We start from the raw sequence: 26,899 nt of genomic DNA, 5'->3' as shown, positions 1-26,899 counted from the left end.
GCTTGTTACGTCGCACAAAGCGAACTACAATGTCTAACTGGTCATGATTAGCGGTAGGTACTTCGTGACATGCATCAATCTCATCATCATCCACCATTTATTCGATAATCTCGCCTACCTTCTTCACTGTTTCCAGTGGGTTATCATCATGTGGTGTACCTTTAATCTCAATATTGTTAGAGCGCTGGTACTGTTCCAGCTCTTCCAGGTGTTTAGTCAGTTTCTTGTTTTCGGACCTCAAGTTACTGTTTTCGCGTAGTACTGCTTGAATCTCTTCTCTTAAATTAGCCTTGAGGGCACCAATGTTCTTCTTAAATTCTTTATTCTCCTCTAGCGTTTTCTTCATCTCTTCGAGTTCATCTTTCATTTCGATACGCAAATCTTCAATTGCTTTCTTAGCCATTGCAAACAATCAACAAACAAAGGACAACAACAATCGATGCGGGCAGTCTGGTTCGGCAGCAGAGCACACTAGATGAACTTAATTACATAGGATACAAAGCAGATCTCACCTGCAAGAGCAAAAGGAGTAGGTGTGTGTTCCAGGTGCACCGCCGTCGAACTGCAACCGTCCGCTCCGATGTGCGTTTTTTGTATCCGACTGGTGCTTTTGTTTTTCGATCCGCCTGGCATGCGGGAGGTGCGGGGTTCGATCCTCAGTGCCGCCGGGAACCCACTGGTGATACAATGGGCACACGCTTTCCTCTGCCTGGTGCTCGGCTTATTTAAGGTGAAATGCTTGGGAAATGGGGCTTTGACCCACCTTGAGAAAAAGGGCCACAAATGGGCTTCTACCACACGAGGCGGATTTAGGGTTGCTTGACGGCGGAACTTATGTCTCATCCGTCAAGGCAACGGTTTCGACCAAGACCATTTTCTCATCATCTTACCTTAGAAGAACCGAGCAGCAAGCTAAAGGAAATCTTGTACCCACTAAAACATCGGTAGGTACCCGGCGGCACTGGTGATCGCTATCGCATCGTACCCTTAAGGCGGAGCTTAAGTATCCCCTTCAATTTTTTTGAATTTCTAAACTGAAAATTTAAAGGTGGCTTCACCAGCTTCGGGAAATACTTGCAGCTAACGTGATAGTGCTGAAAACGACGTTTCTGGTTAGGTTAGGTTTGGTTAGGTTTAAGAACTGCAAACAGTCATCAGTGGGTGCTTCGAAGGTCAACGCGCGTCCAAATCAAATTTATTTAAATATTTCGACATATACACAACGCGTCTAGTAAAATCAGGTCTATATACGAATACCAGGTAGTCATCCACGTGCCTAATAATCTTCTTAGAAACGCGACTCAACTCCTTACTATGAACCTACCTACCCTATAAAGAACAGTATCGCTAAGCACCGCAGCTACTTATGAATCAATGCATATGCCGCATTTTTTGAAGAAACAAAACAGCCATTCCATTCAAGAACGACAGAAGCGAGAAAAATAGATGACAGCTCTAAATAGGAAGCCACCTAAATACTACGGGCGCTAACCAATTGTTCATCATTATCATTTGTTGTGGAGTAACTAATAAATTTCAAAGACTATCATATGGGAGCGAGTAGAAAAGGCCCTTGACGTCACTTCTGAACGCGCAGACTGCGGCAGGGCTTTAATATGTCATCTAATCTACAACAGCCAAAAGATTTTCCGTCTGATATGGGTGTTCGAGAGCGAGGTCCCCTAAGTGCTTTTGAAAGTATCCCGACACAGTATGTTGCGAAGTCGACAACTCAGTGGCAATTGCGCGGAATAGTATGTCGTCCGTATGCGTTTTGGACAAGAATAAGACTTCAATCTTTAAGCCTTCAGCCTTTTTAAGGACGAGCATAGACGCTGTCGATTAAAACAATACAAAAAGTTGCAAAACAATATGCTTTGAGGTAGCTGCTTTAATTTTAACAGGTATAAATTTATTTTTCATCGCACTATTGCCTGTTTCCTACAATAGCACCTCGGACAAAACAACTAAGGGCTCTTATTTGTCCGGAAGAACTACCCGCTACTCATTGGAAGTCAGAACATCCGCCAAAGGCTTCAGGTAACATTTGTGCTTAGTCCCAACATCAGATTTCTTCATGGCATCTGCACATTCCATGCACCTCTTTGCAGAAGAGGGGAATAAAAAGTAAAACAGTTAGGAGTATTCCGTGTGTTCTGCGTTTCTCTCGTGGAGAAGAAAGTGTGGGTAACAGGCATCGTATCAATGCGCTATTTTCTTCCCCGAGAAAAGTGTGCAGAATCTGTGCTCGCGTGCTTAGTAGGGTTGTGCTTGGCAGGGCGAGCGGATTGACCGTGAATCATGCAAACCACTACGTCACGTGAGAGAAATCTGTGGTCTACGAGGCACTGTGAATTTTGGCCTTATTCCTGTTTGTGCACGGCCCGCAAACCTAACACAAATTCTCAAGCGCGTAGCTTCCTTCGACTGACATTAGGGCCGCGGAATGTTGGACGCTCGCTTTGGCGCCATTAGGGTGGCCGCAGGACATTGGCTATTGTAAAACGCCGTAAGCACCGCGCAGCATGCTTTCAAACCCACCGGCTAACGCTCCGCTGGGCTTATGTCAGCAAGAGCTACGCGCTCAAGCGTCCGTGTTAAGTTGGCGGGCGGTGGTATATTCACGGCAAACCAAGTTGTATTTTTCAACGTCGCAGAAGAGACCAGTAAAAGTCATTTAGTTATGCCCTCTGTAATGCCACTATTAATATTTTCTTTCAACATACAGCGCAGCGGGATGCTCGTAGGAAATATGTGTTGCCCAAAATGGGACATGTGTGGTGAAAATTAGTTTCATAAAACAAAATCCACGGCATGTAACGGGTTCTTGACTCAATAGGGAACTTCAGCAACACGGAGTGATAGAAGCCTGATGCCATAAGTAGTACAAAAAATAATTAAAGTTAGCCACTCCCGCCTGAGCAGACCTTCTGCAGCCACTTCTGGCAGACGCGGTACGCTGAGGTCATGTCATGACCGCGTTCCGCGTTTTACCTTTGGAAACAACTTTCCACCGAGGATTTTTGCGTTCCAGTTACCTGGGTAAATGAATCAGCTAAGAGAAAACAACTTGACGCTATGGTATTTGGCTTTAATTGAAACATTTATTGTCGCATTTTCACACTTTAGTTTCACACCATAGTAGTTTGGTTTGGGTATTGCGGTTATATTTCCTGGCATTTTGAAAAACAAATTTTATTTGGCTCCATTCACCAGAACAAAATGCAGCTTTCGCACCCTTTGTTAGAAATACTTGGCAAGGACAATTGGCAATATTACCAGAAGCCTTCTCCCGAGGGTCGGCAGTTTGAACCCGAGTAGCCGTTTTAACAGCAGTTAGAAGTTAGTGAGCGACGCGTTCCATTAAGTAGAAAAGGTTCGAGCTGTGAGTATGGCATGAAACCCCTGTTTTTTTCCGGCTACCCGAGAAAGCCAGGAAAGAAAGCCGCACGACAGCTCTCTTTCGTTTGTGTCTGATTTTCACGACTCGCAAAATTCTCCAGTAGTAAGAATCCTTGCTTACGTCTCTCTTTCTGCAACATACATCCAAATATAGATGTACAAACTTCTATCTTAAAGAGCGATAAAAGAGAAGTGTTGCTATTATTCATGAGAAATGTTTTCTGGGAATAGACAGCGTAATGAGCAAAAATGAGCGATGCTGGGCGCAAAGAATGTAAAATGCTCTGGAACAATTTAATCCCCCATCTCAAATAAAACACGAAGAGGATCACGGGCGCTATTAACGATAGCGGTATTCGATGGGGCTGTAGCCTTTCGCTCGTTCTTTCCATGTGCGGACGCCTTATTCCGGCAGCAAGCCGGCCTCAGTGACCATTTGGCGGAATCTGGACCGTGGATCTGCGAGGAGATCCTCGCTGCGGCCACATTCTACGACTCTGCCGTCGTCCATGACAACCACCCTGAAAAGAAGTGCCTGGAGATGTGATTTCATGACATAACGGCCGAAAAAAACACGAATGCGGAAATTGTGCCGAAGACATTCGCGGCATGCCTGCGTCATTGCCTTGTACCTGCAGAATTTGGTTAAATAATCATCATATTTCAATCATTACAGCAAATTGAACATCTTCTTCTCACTTGAGCAGGCCTACGTGTTCAGAGATTTCTTAGATTAATTTTCACAAAAAGAAGTGCAGTGCTTAGAACTCTTTCTTAGCGGAAGATGAGCATTCTGCAGATAGCCAAAATTAACCCAATGTTCCTGCATTCATAATTCCGTCGGTCAAAAATTTTTGCACTTTTCGTTCTTCTGTGCGTTGTTTAATCTTCTTGTAATACCTGACGCTGTTTTATACTTTTCATTATCGTTGTCACAATCTTCAACACCGGCAGCCACGATTGATTCATGCAGGACTAACTGCCTTCGTACGAACAGAAAATTCTAGCGTGCCTTCATCTCAAGAACTTAGTGTCTTTAAATTGCTACACTACAAACTCGCAATTTCTGTTGTTGAGAAATTCAGTCTGAATAAGAATAGTAACAGACATGCTCGCAAAACAATGAAGCTTTAATGCAAACACAAAGAGAAATAGCTGATCAGAAGAGCCTGCGCTGGTGACCTTTGATCTCTAATTATTCGATGCACTGAGATTACTACTCCACCCAGGCATCCCATCGGCTAGCCAAAGCATCTCTTCATGCCAGAAAATAATGCGTTGAAATGGGTTCACTATCAATTAATAGATTGTACGCGTCGCTGGTAGCGTGCAAGTTGCATTGACGTGAAATGTCAGATGTGTACTGGAAACAATCGGTGCGTCCAGCTTTCGTGACGTACCACCCAACGTCGAGAATACCGCACCGGCGACTAATAGCAGTCAACAGCATGGACTTTTAAGCAATACAGTGCCTTCGAATGGTAAAATACTCGAGCAAGTTTTATTTACAGCTGTAAGCTCTATTCTAGCCATGACCGAAAATCGCCAGGTTCGTTGTAAGTGGGCTCGACTGTATACTGCGCTGGCACGACGGCCAACTTGGTTAACACGTCCTAATGCCGAAAAGCCTGGACGCAAAAGTCTCGACGCAAAATCCAGACGGGGCTGTGCTAAACACGTCAGGTCGCCGAACGCGAGTATGGCTTTCCGGGATCTATTTACAACCATGTGCTTTATTTGAAAAGTTCACATTCGAAAGCTGCTGTGCATATGCCCAGGAATTTTGATCCGTGGTTTTACCCACCTGTCGTAGTCGAGGATGCTGTCGATGCGGTGCGCTATGGTGATGAGCGTGCAGTGTGAGAAGCTCTCTCGCAGCGTTGCCTGAATCCGTCGGTCGGTCTCCGGGTCCATTGATGACGTCGCTTCGTCCAGCACCAGGATCTTCGTTGCTCTCAGGAGGGCGCGAGCGAGGGACACAAGCTGCCGCTGACCGGCACTGCGAGCGTAGATGCGTCGAAAGTAAGGTGAATGAGAGTTCGCATTGACGGTATGCGTTTTTGAACGGTGAACGGTAGAAGGCAGTTTAGTAGATTTCTGCGAGAAGATTCGCTCTAACAAACGTGGCCACCGTTTTCAGCCTGCTCACTTCGCAGCGAGAGGTTAGAACATTTGCAACACGAAATTGATACAATAAATAAATTTTTGTGAAAACACCGAAAAATGCCCTACATCTAGAAAAATTATCCTGAATGTGGGAAGAATACTGAGCATAACTTTCGTCAAACGTGCCACTTCTCGAATTCCTTGCTACATGGTAAGAAGGGCAAATATGAAATTCATACATCGGCACATCAAATTAGCCAAATAGCTTAGACGTCATTGTCTAAGAGTGCGACGTTAACGACAGCTGTTCTGCAACCATGAACTTGGTGCATTACTTAAATGTGTTCGATTCCTTCACGAAAGACTAATTTACCCATTTTTTTTTACTCTAGCGCCATAGTGTGATGGATAAACAGCTACCTCTTGGAATTTAAGGCTTATGGCGCTAACATTAGTAGTGCGCTTCGCAATGAAACGCATTGTTGTTTTTTTAGGAGAGCTTGCGTAATGTAGAATTTTCTCTTATTTCACTCCTCTGTGGTGAACGTGTCGATTTAAAATAACGGAGTAAACTTAATAGGCGCCTTAACTGACCTTTGATTTCTCAACTAATCTGGACCGTATACTGCGAGAATATAAAATTTTAGGAGCTTGACTCCCTGTGTTTTTGCTTCTCTACACGTTTCAACACAAAGGTGATATTCAGACGCTCTCCGAACATTACGCTTACCTTAAATTGTCTCCTTTTTCTGATATTGTGAAAGATAGGCCTTCTGCGCCGTTATCTACGAAGTCGTCCAAGCCCACAGTTCGAAGAACGCTCCAAAGCTCCGCATCTGACCTGCTGCTTGGTGGATCCAAATTCTCGCGCAGAGTTCCACAGAACAACGAAGGGTCCTGAGCAGCGAAGAAAATATTGTGCAAAATTACTTTTAACGTGATAGCGCTAAAGTCCCCGTTACCCACAAAATCCGGCGTCGGCGTTGTTGGCGTTCAGAGCGAAAAATCACGAGCATCACTCTGGCAAGTGCGCCACCTAGGTCACGGGATCTGGCGGCGCCATCACAGCCTGTCCACCGGATAGTGAGAAAACAGCCCGCCGTGGTTGCTGGCAGTTAAATTAAGCATTCGTCGCTCGGGAACAGCAACCTGGGTCGCACAAGGCCCGCCGCTGGGAGCACCTGCCACCGGATGTTGCCGCATCGCTTAACCGCTGCACCACTGCTCAAGGAGGGGTATGAAGGCGACTCCCAGGGTTCTATAAATCCGAAGTGCAGGATGACCGTCAGCATATATGGCAATTACCCCATTACGCTATGGCGTCATACCCTTAAGGGGGAACTGAAGTGTCTTCGCAATTTTTTTAATGCCCTGCCGATAGAAATAACTGAGACAAAGGTGTTTTACGTCGTCACATTAGTAACTGTATGATTATTGAAATTATGAAGATTTGCCAAATCTTTTGAGTAATGACATTATGAATTGTGTCACCAAATACTGTAGTGTTGCCAGTGGATATGCTCACATGACATACGGCATGGTGCTGGGCAAAGCGTTTTAGGGGCGTGTTGACGGAGCTAGAAGCACTGTTTTTTTTTTAAACATTACAAGCCTATGAAGTCGAGAGTGTGACGGAATCCCGTCTGGCCGGGGGGATACATTTCAAAACAAAGAGACGCCGACCAGTAAAACGAAAAAATTGTATTGACGTTTCGGCGCCCAGAACGGGGGCCTTGTTCACAATGGAAACACACCAAGAGGGTTCGTCTTTTTAAAAGCTATAGTAATCGCCGTAAAGATCGCGCGTAAATCGGGTTAAGATTGCCCTCGTTACGATTAAGCGTGTGAGCCGTTGTCTGTATCACCAGGGACTCGAGATGAAGCCGTGATGTTGTCAGTTTCTCTTTTTCGATGATTCTTGCTTTTTCCCAATCTATTCTGTGATTTGCCATCACCGCGTGCTCTGCCAAGGCGTTATTGCGGGTATCTTCTTTCTGCACATCACGAGCATGTTGCTGTAGGCGCTTCTTGTAACTTCCGGTTTCGCCGATGTAAACACCGTTGCAATCTGCACAAGGGATGGCGTAGACAACTCCTGGGAACTTCTCTTTTGGCAACTGATCTTTGACGTTCATCAGTTGTTGTCGCATTTTCTTGACAGGGACATGGGCAACCTGCACGTCATACTCTCGTAATACACGGGCGAGGCACTCACTTGTTTTCGGCACATAAGGAATAGCCGCACGTTTTTTGGGCGGAAGAGGGGCGTCCGGATGACGAGGCCGTGACAGCCGTCGTTCTGTGGACCTGATGAAATGGCTTGGGTAACCACAGCTAGTGAGATCTTTTCGTACCCTTGACGCGTCCGCAGCGGCGTCAGTGGTGTTTGTGCATATCTTCTTGGCCCGCTGCATTAAACTGCTCACAACGGCTCTTTTTTGGGCGGCAGGATGGACGGAACTGAAATGTAGGTAGCGGCCTGTATGTGTAGCCTTTCTATACACGCTAAACGACAACTTCTGGCCTTTCCTTGAGACGAGGACGTCCAGAAAAGGCAGACTGCCGTCCACCTCTTCTTCCAACGTAAACTGAATGGCGTCTTCCTGGCTGTTCAGGTGTGTCAGAAACTGGCTCACCGCGTCCTTGTGCAGAATGCAAAAGCAGTCGTCGATGTAACGGAAGAAGACCTTGGGGGCAGGGTGAAAGGAGGTTAACGCGCGTCGCTCCAATGACTCCATGGTGAGGTTAGCGGCCGTCACCGAAACAGAAGCACCCATGGGGGTCCCATGGACTTGCTTGTAGTAGTTTCCCCTAAAAACAAAGTAGGTATTGCTCAGGCAGAAAGCAAGCAGCCGGCGCAGGTCCCGTGCTTCTATTGGCGATCTTTCCGGTAGAGAGGCATCGCTATCGAGCGCAGCGGTGCATACGTCGACAGCAAGGTCAGTCGGTACACTCGTGAACAGGGACTTCACGTCGAAAGACACCATCAATTCACTGTCTTCGATCAGGGTGTTGCGGGTCTTCTCAACAAAGTCGTATGAGTTGCGAACGTGGCAAGTCCCATGGCCAACAAGCGGGGAAAGAACACGGTGCAAGAATTTGGAGAGGCTGTGCAGAGGGGAGCGGGTAAAATCCACGATAGGTCGCATTGAAACTCCTGGTTTATGTATCTTTGGCAAGCCATAAAACGCTGGCGCGGAACCATTGTGGCATAGTAACTTGTAGTAGAGCGGTTTTTGGCTCGGCGGGACGAACAGCCAGGAAGACGCCATTCAGTTTACGTTGGAAGAAGAGGTGGACGGCAGTCTGCCTTTTCTGGACGTCCTCGTCTCAAGGAAAGGCCAGAAGTTGTCGTTTAGCGTGTATAGAAAGGCTACACATACAGGCCGCTACCTACATTTCAGTTCCGTCCATCCTGCCGCCCAAAAAAGAGCCGTTGTGAGCAGTTTAATGCAGCGGGCCAAGAAGATATGCACAAACACCACTGACGCCGCTGCGGACGCGTCAAGGGTACGAAAAGATCTCACTAGCTGTGGTTACCCAAGCCATTTCATCAGGTCCACAGAACGACGGCTGTCACGGCCTCGTCATCCGGACGCCCCTCTTCCGCCCAAAAAACGTGCGGCTATTCCTTATGTGCCGAAAACAAGTGAGTGCCTCGCCCGTGTATTACGAGAGTATGACGTGCAGGTTGCCCATGTCCCTGTCAAGAAAATGCGACAACAACTGATGAACGTCAAAGATCAGTTGCCAAAAGAGAAGTTCCCAGGAGTTGTCTACGCCATCCCTTGTGCAGATTGCAACGGTGTTTACATCGGCGAAACCGGAAGTTACAAGAAGCGCCTACAGCAACATGCTCGTGATGTGCAGAAAGAAGATACCCGCAATAACGCCTTGGCAGAGCACGCGGTGACGGCAACTCACAGAATAGATTGGGAAAAAGCAAGAATCATCGAAAAAGAGAAACTGACAACATCACGGCTTCATCTCGAGTCCCTGGTGATACAGACAACGGCTCACACGCTTAATCGTAACGAGGGCAATCTTAACCCGATTTACGCGCGATCTTTACGGCGATTACTATAGCTTTTAAAAAGACGAACCCTCTTGGTGTGTTTCCATTGTGAACAAGGCCCCCGTTCTGGGCGCCGAAACGTCAATACAATTTTTTCGTTTTACTGGTCGGCGTCTCTTTGTTTTGAAATTACAAGCCTAATGACTGAAACACTTCATACTCGTCTCAGGCACATTTAAACAGTATGTCTTTATAGCCCAGAAAAGTCCTCCGCTGTTTTTTCGTGGGGCTACAATGACGTTACTGGCCATGCTGTTTATAGGAGAAAAACTAGTGATCAATATGACCATTTGAGCCGCGTTCCAAGCCCAATGATAGCTTCAGGAAATGCCGTGAACAGGGGTAAGACGTTGGACATGGGCCATCGGTGTTAACCGCTGAGGTCAGACAGAAATAGAAAGAAAGACGCCGAGTGTCGTCTCGAACACTTGCCTGTGGTATTATGGCGATGGCCGAGCGAAGCCTCTTCAGAGGCACGTCGTAGATGCCAGTGCCATCGATTGTGATAGCCCCTGAAGTGCGCTGGATAATTCGTAAGAGAGCCAGCACGAGTGAGGACTTTCCAGCACCGGTTCTTCCCACGACTGCTAGCTGGAACGCGTGAAGACGGCCAGTGCTAGTGAGCCCCGATCAAATAATTGCAAAGCAACTTTTTTTGCGCGCAACGAAAGTGAGAAAGGGCGTAGTTGAAGAGTCTCTCATGTGGGGTTTAACGTCCTCAAGCTGCGCATTAGCTGTGGTAGACATTGTAGAGGAGGGCTCCAGATTGATTGCGACCGCTTGGGCTTCTTTAAAGCGCACTCACATCGCAAAGCACGCGGCCGTTTTTGCATTTTGCCTCCTCTGAAATGCGGCCGCCGCTGGTAGTAATTCATCCCGCGACATTGGGTTGAATAGTCGAATGCTACAGCCACTGATCCGCCGCTGCGCATTGAATTATCCCTTAAGTAGCTTTACAATAGACATGGCTAAGACGTTAATCTATATAGGGAAATACTGCGTCATGTAAGTCACACGATATGTGGCACGGAGATCAGAAAGTTTCATCAGAAAAAACCCGCGAAAAGAGCAAAAAGACATCACAAAAGCCAACTTTTGATGCAGGCTACGCATACATCAATGCGTAGAAGAAAAATCAGCATAAATGACCAAGCATATAATGCCAAGTAAGTTGAAATTTGAACGACACAGGCCAACGTCGCGCGACAGTTTATTTTTTTTTTCAAAAAGCCAGAACGTTACTTTTTCGAGGCTTGCAGCAGGCTGTCTTCATTTTGAGTCAGCTCTATGGGCGAAACGCTGACGCATCGTTCCAGTGACGCTAGATCCGCCAGCTCTTAAATCTCGAGTACTTTTTATTGTGCTTACTGAAGGCTTTTCTAGACTGAATTATTCCGTACAAGCAAAACTTCAGGAGTGTTCTGCTTGGTGACCGCAAGTCGCAACCACCTTTTTCACATTGCTGTCGCTCTCCTTGTATCAATCGTCACCATACCGAGAAGTCGTCTCACATAAAGGCCGTCGCAGCATAACGCAATAGAATAAACTGCCCTTTCCGAACACTCGACAAAGTGTTTCCTCTGGTTATTTCAGGGTCTCGCTGCCTTTTTTTAAAGTCAACATTGATCATCTTGTAGAGTTTGTAATGCTTGTACTTGACGGAAATCACTACGTATACACTTTCTCGTCAACCATCTTTCTTCACGTGGCTTGAGAAGTACAGCTACGGTGTGAGGACCACCCTCGTTCACTCCTGTTTGCGTCCTCGCTTCTTCTATGCGGGATACTCGGCCTGGTGTGCTTATGACTGATTCAAAGAGCCCAACAGTAATCTGCATAGTGTAGCCGCTGCTTGTAGTCACCAAGCAGGACCCTTCGGAAAATGACAACGCACAGAAAAATTCACACGCGGAAAGATCTTGCACAAGAATGCTCAGGAGCTAGTACGCGAGGTATTGGAAGCAGCAAAGTTAGCAAAGCTACATGTTTGGTTTGGTTAATGAAGTTTAAAGTCCCAAAGCGGCCACGTTCAGACGCCGTAGTCAGGGGCTCCGGATAATTTCAGTCACCTGGTGTTCTTTACCATGCACTGACATCGCATAGTACATGGGTCATCAGCATTTCGCCTTCATCAAAATGCGGTCGCCGTGGCCGCGATCGAACCCGCCTCTTTGGAGTCAGAACTCAAGAGCTATTACCCCTGAGTGAGCCATAACGGCGGCTTCTCATCCACAGTATCGATCTTTCAGCATGCCTCTCACTGAAAAACTCTAGTGGCAAGCCACGAAACCTTAAAGGATTAACCGCATGAAGCGATGTTCCTCGCCACGCGATGAACGATTGGACGACCGGCAACTACTGCTATCCACCGTAAACGGGCAGACTTAGCGCCAGTGTGGAGCATTTCACACTGTTGCTTGGTTGCGGCCGCTTCAGTTCGCGTTATCAGCCCAATATAAGCGCCCTAGCACCCCGGTTGTAAGAATTTAAACTGAAAAAAGGTGGTGATTAAAATAGTTTTTAATGTAATGCTTTTGAACTTTCTTGAAAGTATATGGACCCGTGCAGCACTACTGGCTAGTCTCGCGAGCCACTTCCTTGCGATGGGAAATATTTTCTGCAAGTCTCAAATTTGAGTGACTCTGAGTGGCACTGTCTCCGTTGCCCAAAGCTAGTCGCGTGAAGCCACTGCACGGCGTGTACGCTGCGAGTTATCGCCTCATGCTGTTAGTGCCATCTTTTGTCTTTTAACGACTGTCAGGTGTCACTTGCTCATCTGGTAAAATATGTATTTTTTTACGTGCCGTCTTCACTTTGAACATTGATAGATGCGCAGTCTAGGTCGGCAGCACTTTTGTAGTCGTCTGTCTTCGCCTTTGTGTGCGCTGTATCAGCATGAATGAATTGCGTACAAGCCAACATTCGCACCTTAAGATCAGAAAGCAGTATGTAATAAGGCTATCAAAAAACGCACCTTTTCACCCGCGTGTGCCTCGAAGCAGATATCCTTCAGCGCATCGTCCCCAACACCAGGGCGATAAGACGCGCTAAAGTGATCGAATTTCACAACTCCTCGCTTCGGCCAGAATTCATCGAAAGGTTCCAAGAATAGGCGAGGATTTAGCCACTGCGACTCGGTTGCAGTTTCCTGCGGAGTAGGAGGAGGCTGTTAAAAGTTAATAAAGTCTGATTTTTTTATTTCTGCAAGCGAAATTCGCTAGATATGCCAAGGTAAATGTGCCCGCAGCTTTGAGTCAAAACCTATTATTTTGGCCTATGTTTAGAGCAGGCCATTCTCTTGCTATGAACCGCCAATATTACGACCGGGAGGCTGCGGTATTAGAAAGCACGTAAATGAAAAGTGAATCGGCAGCCTCGGTAAATTGCACTGGCATTTTTCTGTCTTCAGGGGGTAGGGGGCGGGGGCAGCGCGGCACAGATTCTTGGCACTGCTTTTCTACTATTGAGAGCGGCAGTTTGCCGTTCACCTGACAAATAGACCGGAGAGCTGCGACACTTTACTACGCTTAGAATGGTATTCACAACAGAATTAAATTTTGTAGCGAGTCAGTGACTGTTCAGTGACGAATATTCCTTACTGAAGACAGGTCGGAATTTCTACCGTAACTTCAGCAGCATCACGAAAGTGCGAAAAACACTTATGATGGGTGCAGTAAAACACAAATTTAAAAATACTCATTGATCGTTATGGCAGCAGTGGCCCATGCTGTCTATGTCCAACATTAAAGCCGAAAGTGAATTTCTCATTTATGCATTTTGGCGACTCCTTATCAAAAAGAAAATGCGGATGCAGCTTGAGCTGTGTTTCGAAATTTGCGAAAGTAGTATGGTCTAAAGCGACTTTATAAATTTCAACACGTGCAGCATAAAATTTTATGAACAGACTAGACGAAGTTTTCGTATACAAAGGGTAGGCAATTTTCAGCAGCAGTGGATCGAGTCGACAGAAAACCGCCTTTGAGCAAGCCGTTCGTCCAGTCATGGCGTATGTGGGCTTTACAGCAATCGAGAACAGAAAAATAACAGAAGAAATTGAAATGGTCCTCATTCCTATCACCTTATGAAATAAAACTATATATGCTGTGATCTATGCGTATTTAAAAAACTAAGACTGGGAAGGAAGAACGCTTCCTGGACTTCACTAGACCTAATATGAAATATATGGCAGATGCACGTTAAGTCATCGCAACGCGGCTCAACCTAGCCTAAAAATCAAAACTTCTAAGCATCAAGTTTTGCTCACCCTTTCTTTTTCAGTGTAAATATGAGTTCTGTGTTTTGTTAATGCCATATCTTCCTATATGAAACACACTGCGTCGCAAGGAATCCTCGGCAGCCAACGTGCACCATATCGCGCATCCGAGGATGTTAAGAAAAAGATATTATTAGGGGCGAGTTCTCAAAAACTTTATCCGCGTCTGACGCGAACCTCTAGCGGAACATCACTGGAAATGATCCCTCGAGCCTTGCCTCTTCCACGGGGAGTTCTGCGTACTCCAGGGCACGCTCCAAAGCCACATAACCCTGTGTCGCCCAGAAGATGACCATCATAACTCCTGACATTGCGAAGGGTACCTGCACGGAAGTAATGCTTATTCTCTCATGGTGACTGTGGGCTGAAACCTGCACACAGGATAGACATCATTATCAGTTGGGACAATATGTATAGTATCACTGGTAGGTTGTTCCGGGCATGCGAGGGATGTTTGATGAGGTGTGGTTCCCTGGGGAATGAATCTCTAGTATTATGGCAATAGAAGCACGCACAAACAAATAAATATTAAAACTCTGGAATGACCTCATTGTTCAATGCAGTCCACATCTGAGGCGACGCACATGCCGTGGTGCAATAACTGCTCTCATCTATTCATCACATTGTAGGAAAAGGAGAATTGCTCACGGCACCGCCAAGGGCTATGCCGAAAAGTTTTCTACCGCTGAGAAATGCAGCATTCTGACAATTGTTTAACTGTAACACCTTGCTATTCAAAATTGTAGTAATAAAGTTATAGATAAGGGGAGAAAACAAGACGTGCTACTCATATATCTCGATAGATACTCATCCGCCTTTGCGAAGTTCGTTTTTCACGTATGTCCATCATTCTGTTTTTAATGTCAGAACATTACTTGGTTCCCTGCGAAAAACCGCGCCGTCATCACAACCCCGTGGCAGATACGCGGCACGCAATGAAGGAATCACCCTTCCTGGAGCAATAGGTCTCCGGCGTCCCCACCGCTACGTAACTCAAAGCACGTATGAGGTGCCTGCTGACCCAGGGAGTCAGTTATGTGCCTTTCCTATCCTTAGAATCAGTGTAGTCTGTATCTTCCGCTGGTTTTGAGAAAAGGAAAGGCGCATAACTACCTCAATTTGTAGGTGGACGTCAACGCCTGTTAAGAGAGCGATTGAGATATGCGCTGACCCAGTCATCCAGTTTAAATTTTTCGAATTTACACATCATATGAATTGCTTAGGTGTGCCATAATTTCATTCGTCATGGCTCGTTTGCAAGCCTGAAATTTCGGGTTGATTTCTTAAATTGGCGATGTGACGACGTTTAGAGTTCCCATCAAGCGAATATGACAGCGATATGATAAAAATACTTTGGCCGTAAAGTTTCAAGACTGATTTATTTTCTTCTCTAGAAATGCTTCCCCAAACCAAATGTTGGTGCATATGGGCAGCGCCATCTTTTCGGGCTAACCTGAGTTATTTATGTTAATTGCTGTGGCAGCCGCTAGACGGCACAACATTTATAAAGTTACGTTTTCACTAGTCGTCTGCGCATTCTACTCTGAGTGAATGTGGAGAGATGGACGTCCACCTCGAACAGCGTGTAAACATAAAATTCTGTGTGAAGCTTGGCAAGACAGCCACACAGACGTATGAGCTCCTTCGTGGCGCTTACGGCAACGAGACATTATCGCGGATGCGAGTTTTCTAGTGGTACAAGAGGTTCGTTTCGGGGAGAACGTCGGTGGAAGAAGACGCAAGGCAGGGGCGCCCTTCAACCACACGGAATGAAAACAGCATGGCTCGGATCAAGGACAGCAAGGCCGCACCATTACAGTCTGTATGCTATCAGATGCTTTTGACATTAGTAAGACAACTTGCCACCAAATTTTGCGTGAAAACTTGTGGAAACGAAAGCTGAATGCATAATTGTGCCGCACTCCTTCACACAGGACCAGAAAGACACGCGGGCATCAGTGAGCGCTGATTTGCTCTCCGAAACAAAGAAGGATGCTGCATTCGACGACAGCATCATTGCTAAAGACGAAACATGGTATTTTCAATACGATCCTCAAACAAATAGGCAGAGCGCCGAATGGCGGTCCGCAAGCCTCCGGGATCGAGAAAGGTGCGGCGACAAAAGACCGAAACAAAGACGATGCTGATAATTTTTACGATGCCAAAGGTGTCAGACACCACGAGTTCATCTCACAATGGCAGACAGTGAATAACAGTTTTATACTCGCGTGCTCCAACACATGCGTGATGCACTGCGACGCCATCACCCGGACTTATGGGCATCTGGACAATGGAGCCTTCTCCGCGATAAGGCAAGGCCGCACACTGCTCTCAGCGTGACACAATTTCTCGCCAAGCGCAGCATTACTGTACGTTTTCATCCGCCATTCTCGCATGACCTCTCCCAATGCGATTTTTTTCCTGTTTCCTCATGTGAAGAGAGCCCTAAAAGGACCCTGGATGAGGAGCGTGGAGGCCATTCAAGACGCCACAACAAAAGAGCTGACAGCCCAGCCAAAAGAACCGTTTTTCAACTGTTTCCAAGACCTCAAGAAGCGTTGGAAGCTGCGTATAGACTGCAAGGGAGACTATTTCGAAGGGGTACTGCACTAAAGATTTCAATGTTAAACGCATTTTTTTTTAATGGACTCAGTCTCAGAAATGTACGGACAAAAGTTTTAAAGCATTAAGTATTTCACCTTTTCCCTCACAGATAGAAATAAGGGTTACAGCAAAGACCTACTCTGTAGTAAGACTAGCTATTCTTTCTAATTTACATTACTGAGCAGCCTAACTGTCTCACAGTCAGCAATTGCATACTATACCCTGATGGCCCCAGTATCTTAAATTCAGACAGCTTCATTCGGTTTTTATTACAAAACTTAGCCATGGCCTCGCCGACATAGTTCTCAGTAGATGCCACATGTCCAACAATCTTGGATAAAATTTTTGAATATTGGAAAACTGGAAGTTACTGTATAGGAGTATTGAAGTTAATAATTCATTCTTCCAATTTGTAGGAAAATATTTCTTTGCAATCGTTTCCATAGCTCGCATCAAGCAGTTAAGATTGCCGTAGAAAACCAATGTGGAACACTTTTGACAATAGCAAGAACGCTAATAGCAAAAAAAGTGAAAGGCTGCCGACGGGATATCTGCTGATATATTGACCATTAGAACGAAATCTTGAAATATATGAAAAAATCGCCTTCATAAGCTGGTTCCCGTTCAAAAATGCTTCTGTCCAGAATTGTTGGGTATGACTATGTTCTACAGGTAAGCCACACTATGAGTGCAGTTCTTTAATTTACTTGGCTCCACTCAATTTCTCTTCAAATTCTGTCTCGCAGCTGATTCTCACTTAGTTATCGCCTTTCTTGGTTATACAGTAAAGCTGGACTACAGTCTCAAGTTTTATCACCTAATTGCTCAAATAAAAAAGACTGGTGCTTGCAAGATTCGTTTTCTTATGAAATGTAGTCCTTTTCCTTTTTTAAAAATGCGTTTATGTCTTAAAGGATTACAGACACCTAATTTTATTGCTCATTTTCTTCTGTGAAACGATGCGTTAGACATTAGAATGCACGGATTACCTGGTGGTATTTGCCTACAACGGCTAAATAATTTATAAGTGAATTTCTTTTGCCATGATCTTTGGGTTTCGGTTTCATAGACCGAACGAAGAATGTGCCTCAAGTTGTTGTTTTGGTCACGTGATCCGCTAGAAATAGCTGTGGTTTAAACGTTGGTTAACCCTGGGGAGAAGCGAAAGCTTCCTTTGCATGGCTACGTTTACAAACGCCACACACACTGCCGAACGGATTGTCTCTAAAGCGTCGATGAAATGCCTGATGCCCGATTGGGCAGTTTCCGCCTGCCATGGTGGGCCAATTGTGATGACGCCAGTAGGTCACATGACCTGTCATGTGACACCTGCCATGACACCACGTGACACATATCACGTGACAGCACTGACGCTGCCCTCTTGCAAACCTAGCGTAGCGAGACTTTCGCTTCAAAACTGTAATATAATCGCTGATATGTTGTGTTAATTCACTACGCCACTTAATCCAGCCTCTTCCAGCACCTGGCATGACAAAAAGTGACCTGTCAGCGATTGTATTCCAGTTTTCCTACTGGATCACGTCACCGAAACATCAACCTCACGTCACAGTCGTTGTTCGGTCGATAAAACCTAACAGAAACAGCACCAAGAAGAAAATCAATTATGAATTATTTAGCGGTCGTACACGAATACCACGGGGTGCTTTATGTATACGAATGTCTAACGCATCGTTTGAGAGAAGAGAGAACGCAAGCAAATATTTCATGTCTATCGTCATATAAGACACTCTTAGGGCTCAGACTGCAACTCTTATTAGGTCCATATGCTGAATAAACGCAGATATTTAGGAAGTTACATTTCGGTGGCGCACGGAGCATGCACTTAGTGCAAAGTAAGCAAAATTGGCACGAAACACGGCTGCCTGAGCACTGTAGCGCGCTCCGGTACACATCTCAATTTCAAGACTCCGTCGGACTCCGTAAACTCTCCGTAAAGACTCTACCAGTACGCCCTTGTTATCTCATGTGGCTGAGGAGGTCGCCTAAGCCAGAAAGCCGTGGAGATGTTACGTATCATTTCGGTCCTAGTTTGTTGGATGTACCTCCTTGAATAAATATTTCCAGCCACTGTATCTAACAAGAACGTTTTGAAAACAACACTGTTGTCGTGTGGCCTCACTTTCCTTTGCGTTTCTATGCACTGTTTATGTGAAAGATTTTAAATTTAATTGTGAACTGAAGCGAGGCAGCTAATCGTTGGAAACCATTGTATTTGCACACCATACCGTAAAAGAAGATAGCACCGACAAGCCGACAGTAGACGCAGATGCACTTTGTCCGTGGTTCGGCACCACGACGATGGCCATGGTGAGATTAATGACGAGAACACCAGCAAATGTGAAAAGAAGGCGGCTGAAGGAGTAGCACAGGAAGAACACGTTGAAGGCCTCTGCGTAGTCGTTCAGCAGGCGCCGGAACTGTAAGCAAAAGCGGTCCATGACCTGGTAACAACGGATCACTCCAACAGAGTCCAGAGTCTCGGCCAGATGCTGCAGGACCTTCGACAGTCTCGTGCTCTCGTACAACCGACCGATCACTGACCCACGTATCAGGCAGCGCTGAAAGAGTAAATATAAGCCGAAATTTGTGAATTGTAGTGTGAACAAACATTTGAAAGCTGAGTTGTACAAAGCGCTGTCGTGTCCTCCTTGTACCATTCCAATATATGTGTGTGCGCCAAATGGACTACTTTGTTTTTCACTCTCACTGATATATACTGTTATTTCAACAAAGTCTGCTTAGTACGTTCTTCCAAAGTGAAAAGGAATGACTAGCGATAGTAGCGTCTGATGAGATAAAGCTGCAGCTGCAGGGAATCCTCCGTCACACCTCCGTTCGCACTTCTCGTTTACTGCGCATTGCTTCTAATTCAGCTCCGCGCACCGCTTGATCACAGCCTCTTGCGCTTCCAGCTGTCGCCTTGGCCACCGCATTTCGACACTTCGGGCTCTGTGGCAATCTCTTCGCAAGTAAAGGGCCCCAGAGCACCCAACGCAAACGCGAGGTTGAACAAGACTCGGTGCAGTACACAACACGAGGTGCTGATTTGGCGCGCGACGTTGATAACGTCGTGCAATGAACCATGTGGGTTCGCTCTCCCGTCCATGGCTATTCTTAGCCCTGCCCTAGCGAAACTCCGGCGCTCGCTTCGCTCGAGACGCTGGGGTGGTTCACAAAAACAGAAGACGGCGATTTTGGTAAATGGGGGCCATAGTGCAGCCACATTAAAGATTGCGATCGGCATTTGTGGCGCCCGCTGACAAGTCCAGGCAACACAACCTGGCACGTTTATAAACCGGAAGAGTTTCTGAAACAAGATGCGCAGTTTGCAGTATTCCATATTAATGGGAAGAGTCGGTTGACCATTGCGTTATTTTCGCCGCAGCCGTAGGGGATGGGAGCGAGAACGGATTGCAAGAATGTAAATGAGATTACGTCACCGGGCCTACGAGATCCCCTGGAAACTTTACCTACGATTTACTGCAGCTTTGTGTTTTCCAGCAACTTGATTTAAACTCGCCTGGTCCCCACTTGAAAGAACTCTGTGATTATCAAGTTGAAGAGAATTATATGCTGGCCTAGCCTCTAAGATCTGCGACTAAAGCTGCGGCTGCGTTCTCTAGGCACAGCAGTTTACTCACGAGGGTGGCCGGTGATTGCGACGCGCTTATTTCGTTATTTTTTACTTTTCTTACTCATAAAAGATCCGTTTTCAACGCAAGGAGCGGCTTTGTGTTTAAAATACAGTAATCTATCAATGCAGGGTCAGTTCAGCGTTTGTCCTCATGCCATGTAAAGGACTGGGGCAAGCGCGATTATTAATATGCACCGAACAGGCGTACGTTAATGTTTAAGGGCGGTAAAGTAAACTTGTTAAAGGCCTGTGAGTGGGGTGGCTACGTTCATCCAAAGTACTTTTGTATATCAGTTTTCAAGTGGGCGGAAGAGGACGGCCGACAGAGGGAATAAAAATGCGAAAGTATGGCCATAAAATACACCTCTGCAGTAAAAATGCACTACGCGCTTCACCGCGCACTCGCTTGGCAGATTTAGGCCCAGGCGTCCAAAAGTGTTTTCGGAGAAGAAGCGGGTCGTACCATGCTAATAACGAGGACAAGCTCTGCGCTGAAGGCGAGGGCGAAAACGATGGGCGCTTGCGTCCCTATGACGGCGAGCCTGCCGATGACGCACAGGAGGCTCTGGAAAAGCTGCTTGTAGGCGACGAACGCGCGGCTGTCGTTCATTTCCAGATCGACGGAGAAGCGGTTCAGCAGCCTGCCTCGTGGTGTCGCGTCGAAGAACGACAACGGGCTGCCGGCGACCCTCGCCAGCATCTTGCGGTGAAGGGTGAGAGAGCAGTGCCGGGTGCCCCGGGCCAACAGTATTCCAGCCACGAGTCTGAAGACGACTGCAATACGCAAGAAAAACCATGAGTGAAAAGTGACATTAAAGGGTCACCTTAATAACACTGCCGCAAGTGAAGAGCTCGCATGTGTTATACGATGAGCATAAATAGACCATACACTCCCCCTGGCACGTTTACAAGGACAGCGCTAATCACTGAGGTTATAACGGACTGGTTTTCTCAGATAAAAAGCGATGTCGCAGTAAACCATGTCAGTTCTACCAAGTGCAACACATCTAAATAGGGGGTATGTCCTAGCATTAAAATTAGACACTGAGCGGTACGTCAAATCCACCTGTGCATTTACGTCACGTGGGCAAGGGGACACAATTTGAGATGATAATTATCGCTGCCGGACATCTAATAAAATAAAATATGTTAGTTAACTTATTAGGCACTGCTAATAGCGTGAATGTTTGTATTGGAAACATACAAGCGTTCGCATTTCTAGACTAATCGATTTGGTAGAATTCTAGTGCATGCGTGTTCTGAGATATTCACCCCCGAAGTTTTTACTGAGGCAGTGGCAGTCGGAGCGAAAGGTTGGGATACTTTTTGTGCTAATCGCATTACATCAAGCCAATAGCTAGAGAACCTGGTAAACAGGTGATGCATAGAACTGGTTTGTGTATGTGGATGACACTTTCATTGCGTGCTAGAATATTTTCTCGGGAGTTCAATAAGTACGTGACGCACTAATCGCCAAAACTCTACGTTAAACACGGGGGGTCGTATCCACCGCAGGTAATGCGAAACCAATGGTTTGTGTATGTGGATGACACTTTCATTGCGTGCTAGAATATTTTCTCGGGAGTTCAATAAGTACGTGACGCACTAATCGTCAAAACTCTACGTTAAACACGGGGGGTCGTATCCACCGCAGGTAATGCGAAACCAATCATTCAGAAAATGCTCGCCAGATAATTTCTTCACAAACATTTTGCCCTGTATTAGCTGCTGGTTGTGCCACTCCTATAGGAGTTCGACGCTCTCCTCATTCACCAGCTAATACTAACACTCTAAGGCAGTCCTATCACCCGTTACAAGGCTCTGACGAGCGTCTGAACCTTTCTTGAGCAATCAGGCCTTTTTGCCACGTTGTTTTACATTCGCGATTTCTTTAATTTAACGTGCAGGTTTGTTTCTGTGTGGGATCGATTGTTGAGAAACAGCATGAAAACGCGAAGAAACCTTCTTCATTCCCGCAGGCGTTGTTTTCTGGTCTGCATAGTGTTCCCAGACATCTTTCATTTATCGAAGGGGGAAAGCTACAAAAAAAGTATGGTGGAGCTGCCATAAAAAAAAAACGTAAACCAATAAGCTCCTGCCTGTGCCACTACGTATAACAGGCTTGGGGGGAAAGCTACAGCGAGACCTCATTATTGAGGCAGGACCCTTGCACATGTAAGCTTTGCGTTATTGTTTCTTTAATTATCTGCTATTTGGTTGTCCGCCAAGAACCCTCTCTGATTTTCGCATTTAACAGTTTATTTTTCCAAACGCGTTATCCACCTTTTCTTGCGCTCCGTATTCTTCTCCTTTTCTTTTTGTCAGGGGAGAGGGCAACGTCGCTAGAGTTCGGAGAGCCACAGGAACGGCGTAGATTACACCGAGAAGTGCTTTCCCCCTATTAAACTGATTGTATTTTTGCTTATTAATTAGGAACAAGAAAGGCGAATCCTTAAGTAAAAGCGGTCCTGTCTGGATACAAGTCTGTCCAACACCCGGTTCCATTTCGTGCGACCTGCTCACAAAAATTGAAAGGAAAACGCTGCAATTGCGCCATGGTAAATAGAAATTGCGCAATAGTCGAAAAATGCTAAACCTTTTCGATGAGGCCCAAAGTCGTTTCTGTACATTGCGGTAGAATCCGCGCAATAGGCGGGGTAACAAAGGCGCACTGTCAACCGTTAATTTCATAAGAAAAGCAGTCTTTTTCAAGGGTCAAGCTCTATCCAGCTTTCAAGACTTATTTCCTTGTTCTCTCATTTCAACCTTTTAGCCACACATATCAATTAGAAGAACAAATTGAACAAGGCGCACCTAATATTAAAAGAAACGCTAAGGAGCTTGCCTCAAGTGTGGTCTAAAAGTACGTAGTCTGGCCGCAGAACACCAACAAATGATTAGTGCAAGTGGAAAGCGATGACATCGGTTAGAAAGAACTACTTTAATGGACGACTTACCATCACCAAGACATGCAAGCGCCAGCCATAAAAGCATTTCACGGCTGCTGTGCTCCATGTCCTCACTGCTACGTGTCCTTAGCGACGACCAGGCTTTGATGCACACCAACTGAGCAGCCATGAACACGGCGCTTACGACAAAGCACACCAGAGCCAGTACGGTGCTGATGCCCGAATATTTTATGTAGGCCGCGTATATTCCAAGCGCACCCTGAGAAAAAAAAAGAGAAAGCAGATGAAAAATTGCGCATGGTGAAAGCTTTACGGTGATTTTAAAGATGCATGCTCGCAACATGCATTACATCTGGCTCGACGGAGCAGCCTTTTTTCTGCACTTAAATATCATATGGGTGAGGTTTCGTAAGTGCTAGCAATGTTCTGACATCCAATCCTAGAATCTCAAGACAGGAAAAATCCGTTTGCCTACCAGCAGAGAATATTGGATAATGCTGAACGAAGAAATTGGGACAGCAGGCTTTCGCACAAGTCAGCGCAGGCTTACGACATTTTCTATGTACGCAAAGACACTACCTGGCGCAAACAAAAACTGTTCATACGGCTCCTCCTATTCCTCAGATATAATTAATATGCAGTAAAATAATCATTGACACAGTTGGCTGTTATTCAAATCGCATTATTTCAGAAAATTTTTGCGTAAGCAAAGCCGTATTACAACGAAGCGCATACGTTTACGATACCACTCAAATATACACCTAGATAACGTTGATAGCAAAAAAGAATAGAAAATCTTGAATGAAACACCTGGTTAATGTTGGGAAATAGCACCCACCTTTGAAGACGCTATTCCTTCTTCCTTAACAACAGAGACCACTTCGTTGTCTGCCATTGAATGAAGTTCGACTTGTCTAAAAGAAAGGTACCCGCCAATCATAAGTTACACAATATTTCGTCATGATGTCACATCCGTCAAGTAACACTTCTGCAGACAACGCGAACGCTTGTACGCCACAGGCAGCCGTACTGTACAGAAACCGTAATAGTTAGAAGTAATGAAGAAATGATTTAGGTGCTCTTAATGCCTATGTATACAGGGTGTTTCACCTGAGATCTTCTGCAATTTTAAAATGTGAACTGTTTGAGTTAGAAGAGCGATCTTCCTCGACATAGCATTGCCAGTGGTGTAGCGCGTCAAAATACAGCCAAGACCTGCTAACTAACAAGTCGGTTAGCTAATTCTGAGTGGTTACCTTTACTACTATTAGTCTCCTTATTAATTGGGACACGTGCACCCCGCCGTATGTGGTATCTATATCACTTTTTAGAACTTCGAAAACGCAGTTACCCTCCACCCTGCGGTCCAAAAAATTTTGGCTATTTCGACAGGTTACCTACAAAGAAGGGGTTAGTTCGCCTGCATGCTTTTCGAAAGTGCATGTATTTTGGAGCGATGTAGGCAAATTATGATTGTTTTCCCTTCCATTTGCTAATCAGTTATCTTTCAGCGATAAAATAATTGCCATATAAATTTCCCATTAAACAAAACTACATCTTTTTTTTAAGATAAAATCATTCTCCGTGCTCCTCACCTTCGGTGATCGTTGGCTGTCTTCATATGTATCTCATAGCGATGCCATTTATTCTTTTCTCAAGTATGCTCGATAGGGTAACGAGGGTCTCGGTTCTTCCATTTCTCGCACTGCTTCAGCCCTCCCAGTTCGATCACGTGACGCTCGCGACAATACTAATACAGGACGTACAACGTCCTCTGCTGTGGACTACGATGGCGCTGTTGAACAATTTCAAGGTTAGGTTAGACGCGGCATAATTACCCCCGAATTTAAACGCATTTGTGCTGTAGCGATATTCTTCTAGCTTCAGTGGAGTGACGTCACCTTGCAACGTTATCGACCTCTTGATTAAGGACAGCGCTGCGTTTTTGCAGGCATGGGGCTCCTTATGTTTATCGCATTAAATGGGTCATCGACGAAACCGTTGTGTCGGCGGAGCAGTGATTAGTTCTGCAGTTGAAATTTGTAAGCCTCCTCCGGTAAAGGCGACAAGTATAGCCCTTTCCTTTAAGCCGAACTGAATATATTTTTAATCTATTTGTAATGAATTGTAATGTATTGAATATATATTTTAGCGTGTAATAAAATACTAAGCGGGAAAAAGTTGTATTTTTGACATAGTTTTAACAATGTTCAAGATATTACTCCTAACACGCATAGAAAGGGTTCATTTTGGTATTTATATTTAGGAACAAAATAATTCAAAATTATTATCAAATTAATCAGTTTTGAAAATAAATTTTAGCACAGCCTCTTTTCGCTAAGGAACGCAATAGATAAGGTATCGCTATTGATTCAAAGAAAAGGATAAGAAAGTGTGCGGTATCCCAGCGCTTCGGCTGCCGTTCTTGGAAGAGTTCACGAGAGTTTCCGACACATTGGCACAAAGAATACGCCGAACGCACTTCCTTACGAATATTACTGACCCGGCATAATGGGCAATGCTGTAGCCTACATTCGGCGCTGCGAAACTTGCCAAAAAAAGAAGCCCAAGATCAAAAAGTATTGACTTCTGCCGAGCAACCTTTTGACCTTTTAGCGATGGAAGCAATCGGCAGCTTTTCTCTTTACGATTCATCAAAGGAATTCATCCGCCTGTCCATCGACGCTCACTGCTTGTGGCGTTCGCTCACAAGAACGAAACAAGTGACGCCCAAATTTCGTGCTTGCAGAACAACTTTGCTGCTAGTAAGCTTTGGAAGTTCCTTTCGAATGGAGGGCCTGGATGCGTTGGCGCAAGACTGATGTATTTTGTCAAGCGCAACCAGATTCATCAGTTGCTCACATCAACGGAACATCCTCTGTGATACATAATGAACGAACGGACAAAGCAAACCATATAAACCCGCCTCAAATACAAAAGCAACGATCGACCCAAACACCAAATTTCTCTTTGAAGTTGTACATGAACACACGATTTTAAATGAGGCCACACTGTACCCTCCCCTATTTGTCATGTAACCGTAACCTTGCAGTAGAGGACACCCGAAAGAAGGCGGTGCAGAAGTCCTTAGTTTACTACCAGAATAACAAGATCATTAATGAGAAATTTCTTCCAATTGACCTTTGAGGTGACGAGGCGGTGTTCTACGAAACCTCATGGCACCCTAACAAAGCAAAGTTAAGCTCTGTTTTGGAAGGACTCTACCAAATGCTGTGATGATGCCACTATTACGCCATGTTTATTCCAAAAATCGCCCTCCTCTTGTAACTTCCTTCATAATATATACGTATAAATGCTTGGACTTTACATGTAAGAGAAACTTAAAAGCCAGTCAAAATGCTGGATATTGCTAGCGGAAAACATTTACCTTTACAAGTGCAAATTTTCTCGTGTATGTTACCTTGTGTTTTCAGTGCTCTGGTATGCAGTCATCCTTGCCGGTTCCTCAAGATCTTGTGGGGCTCCAGGGTGCTTCTTGAGATCATTCAAGTCCCGGAAAAGCACCGCTCTACCGTTGTGCATGAGCAGCCATTTGTCGACGGGGAATGGCAGTCGCGTGTTGGTGGTCACCAGGATGCGTGTCTGCGGTGTCAATAAGCACAATCATTACAGATAAACGGCTACAGAAGCATTTTATCTCTGCCGCAAGGTACTAAAGCGAACAAGCAAAACATCAAAAGTTGAACAATAATAAAAAATGCGTGACGCCTGTTGAAAAATTCAGGAACATAATTTGGCATCTGTTAGCACTTACCTTTCGATTAATTTAAAATATAGCGTTCCATACTTAAAATACAACCTAAATCTTTGTGTGTAGTTTCGTCTAGATTGCACAACACACATGCTTCTACTCC

At 45.4% G+C, this 26,899-nt stretch overlaps 1 protein-coding gene across 1 annotated transcript in view; it reads right to left on the bottom strand.

Annotated features, from left to right (window-relative positions):
- Window positions 1-3,690: 3,690 nt before the first annotated feature.
- The window catches only part of LOC144097823 (multidrug resistance protein mrp-7-like), a 41,697-nt gene continuing 18,488 nt past the window's right edge, over window positions 3,691-26,899 (bottom strand). Inside the window, exons 9-19 of the mRNA XM_077630448.1 lie at window positions 26,446-26,627; window positions 23,863-23,938; window positions 23,073-23,283; window positions 20,579-20,889; window positions 18,707-19,039; window positions 14,051-14,179; window positions 12,558-12,731; window positions 10,016-10,174; window positions 6,239-6,405; window positions 5,207-5,401; window positions 3,691-3,923 (exon numbers count right to left, since the gene is read on the bottom strand). Coding sequence (XP_077486574.1) covers window positions 3,806-3,923; window positions 5,207-5,401; window positions 6,239-6,405; window positions 10,016-10,174; window positions 12,558-12,731; window positions 14,051-14,179; window positions 18,707-19,039; window positions 20,579-20,889; window positions 23,073-23,283; window positions 23,863-23,938; window positions 26,446-26,627 — 2,055 coding nt within the window. The 3' untranslated portion in view covers window positions 3,691-3,805. The remainder of the gene's footprint in view (window positions 3,924-5,206; window positions 5,402-6,238; window positions 6,406-10,015; window positions 10,175-12,557; window positions 12,732-14,050; window positions 14,180-18,706; window positions 19,040-20,578; window positions 20,890-23,072; window positions 23,284-23,862; window positions 23,939-26,445; window positions 26,628-26,899) is intronic.

Source organism: Amblyomma americanum, chromosome 7 (assembly GCF_052857255.1).
Source record: "Amblyomma americanum isolate KBUSLIRL-KWMA chromosome 7, ASM5285725v1, whole genome shotgun sequence".
NCBI lineage: Eukaryota > Metazoa > Arthropoda > Arachnida > Ixodida > Ixodidae > Amblyomma > Amblyomma americanum.
This window is presented reverse-complemented; position numbering and strand designations above follow the sequence as displayed.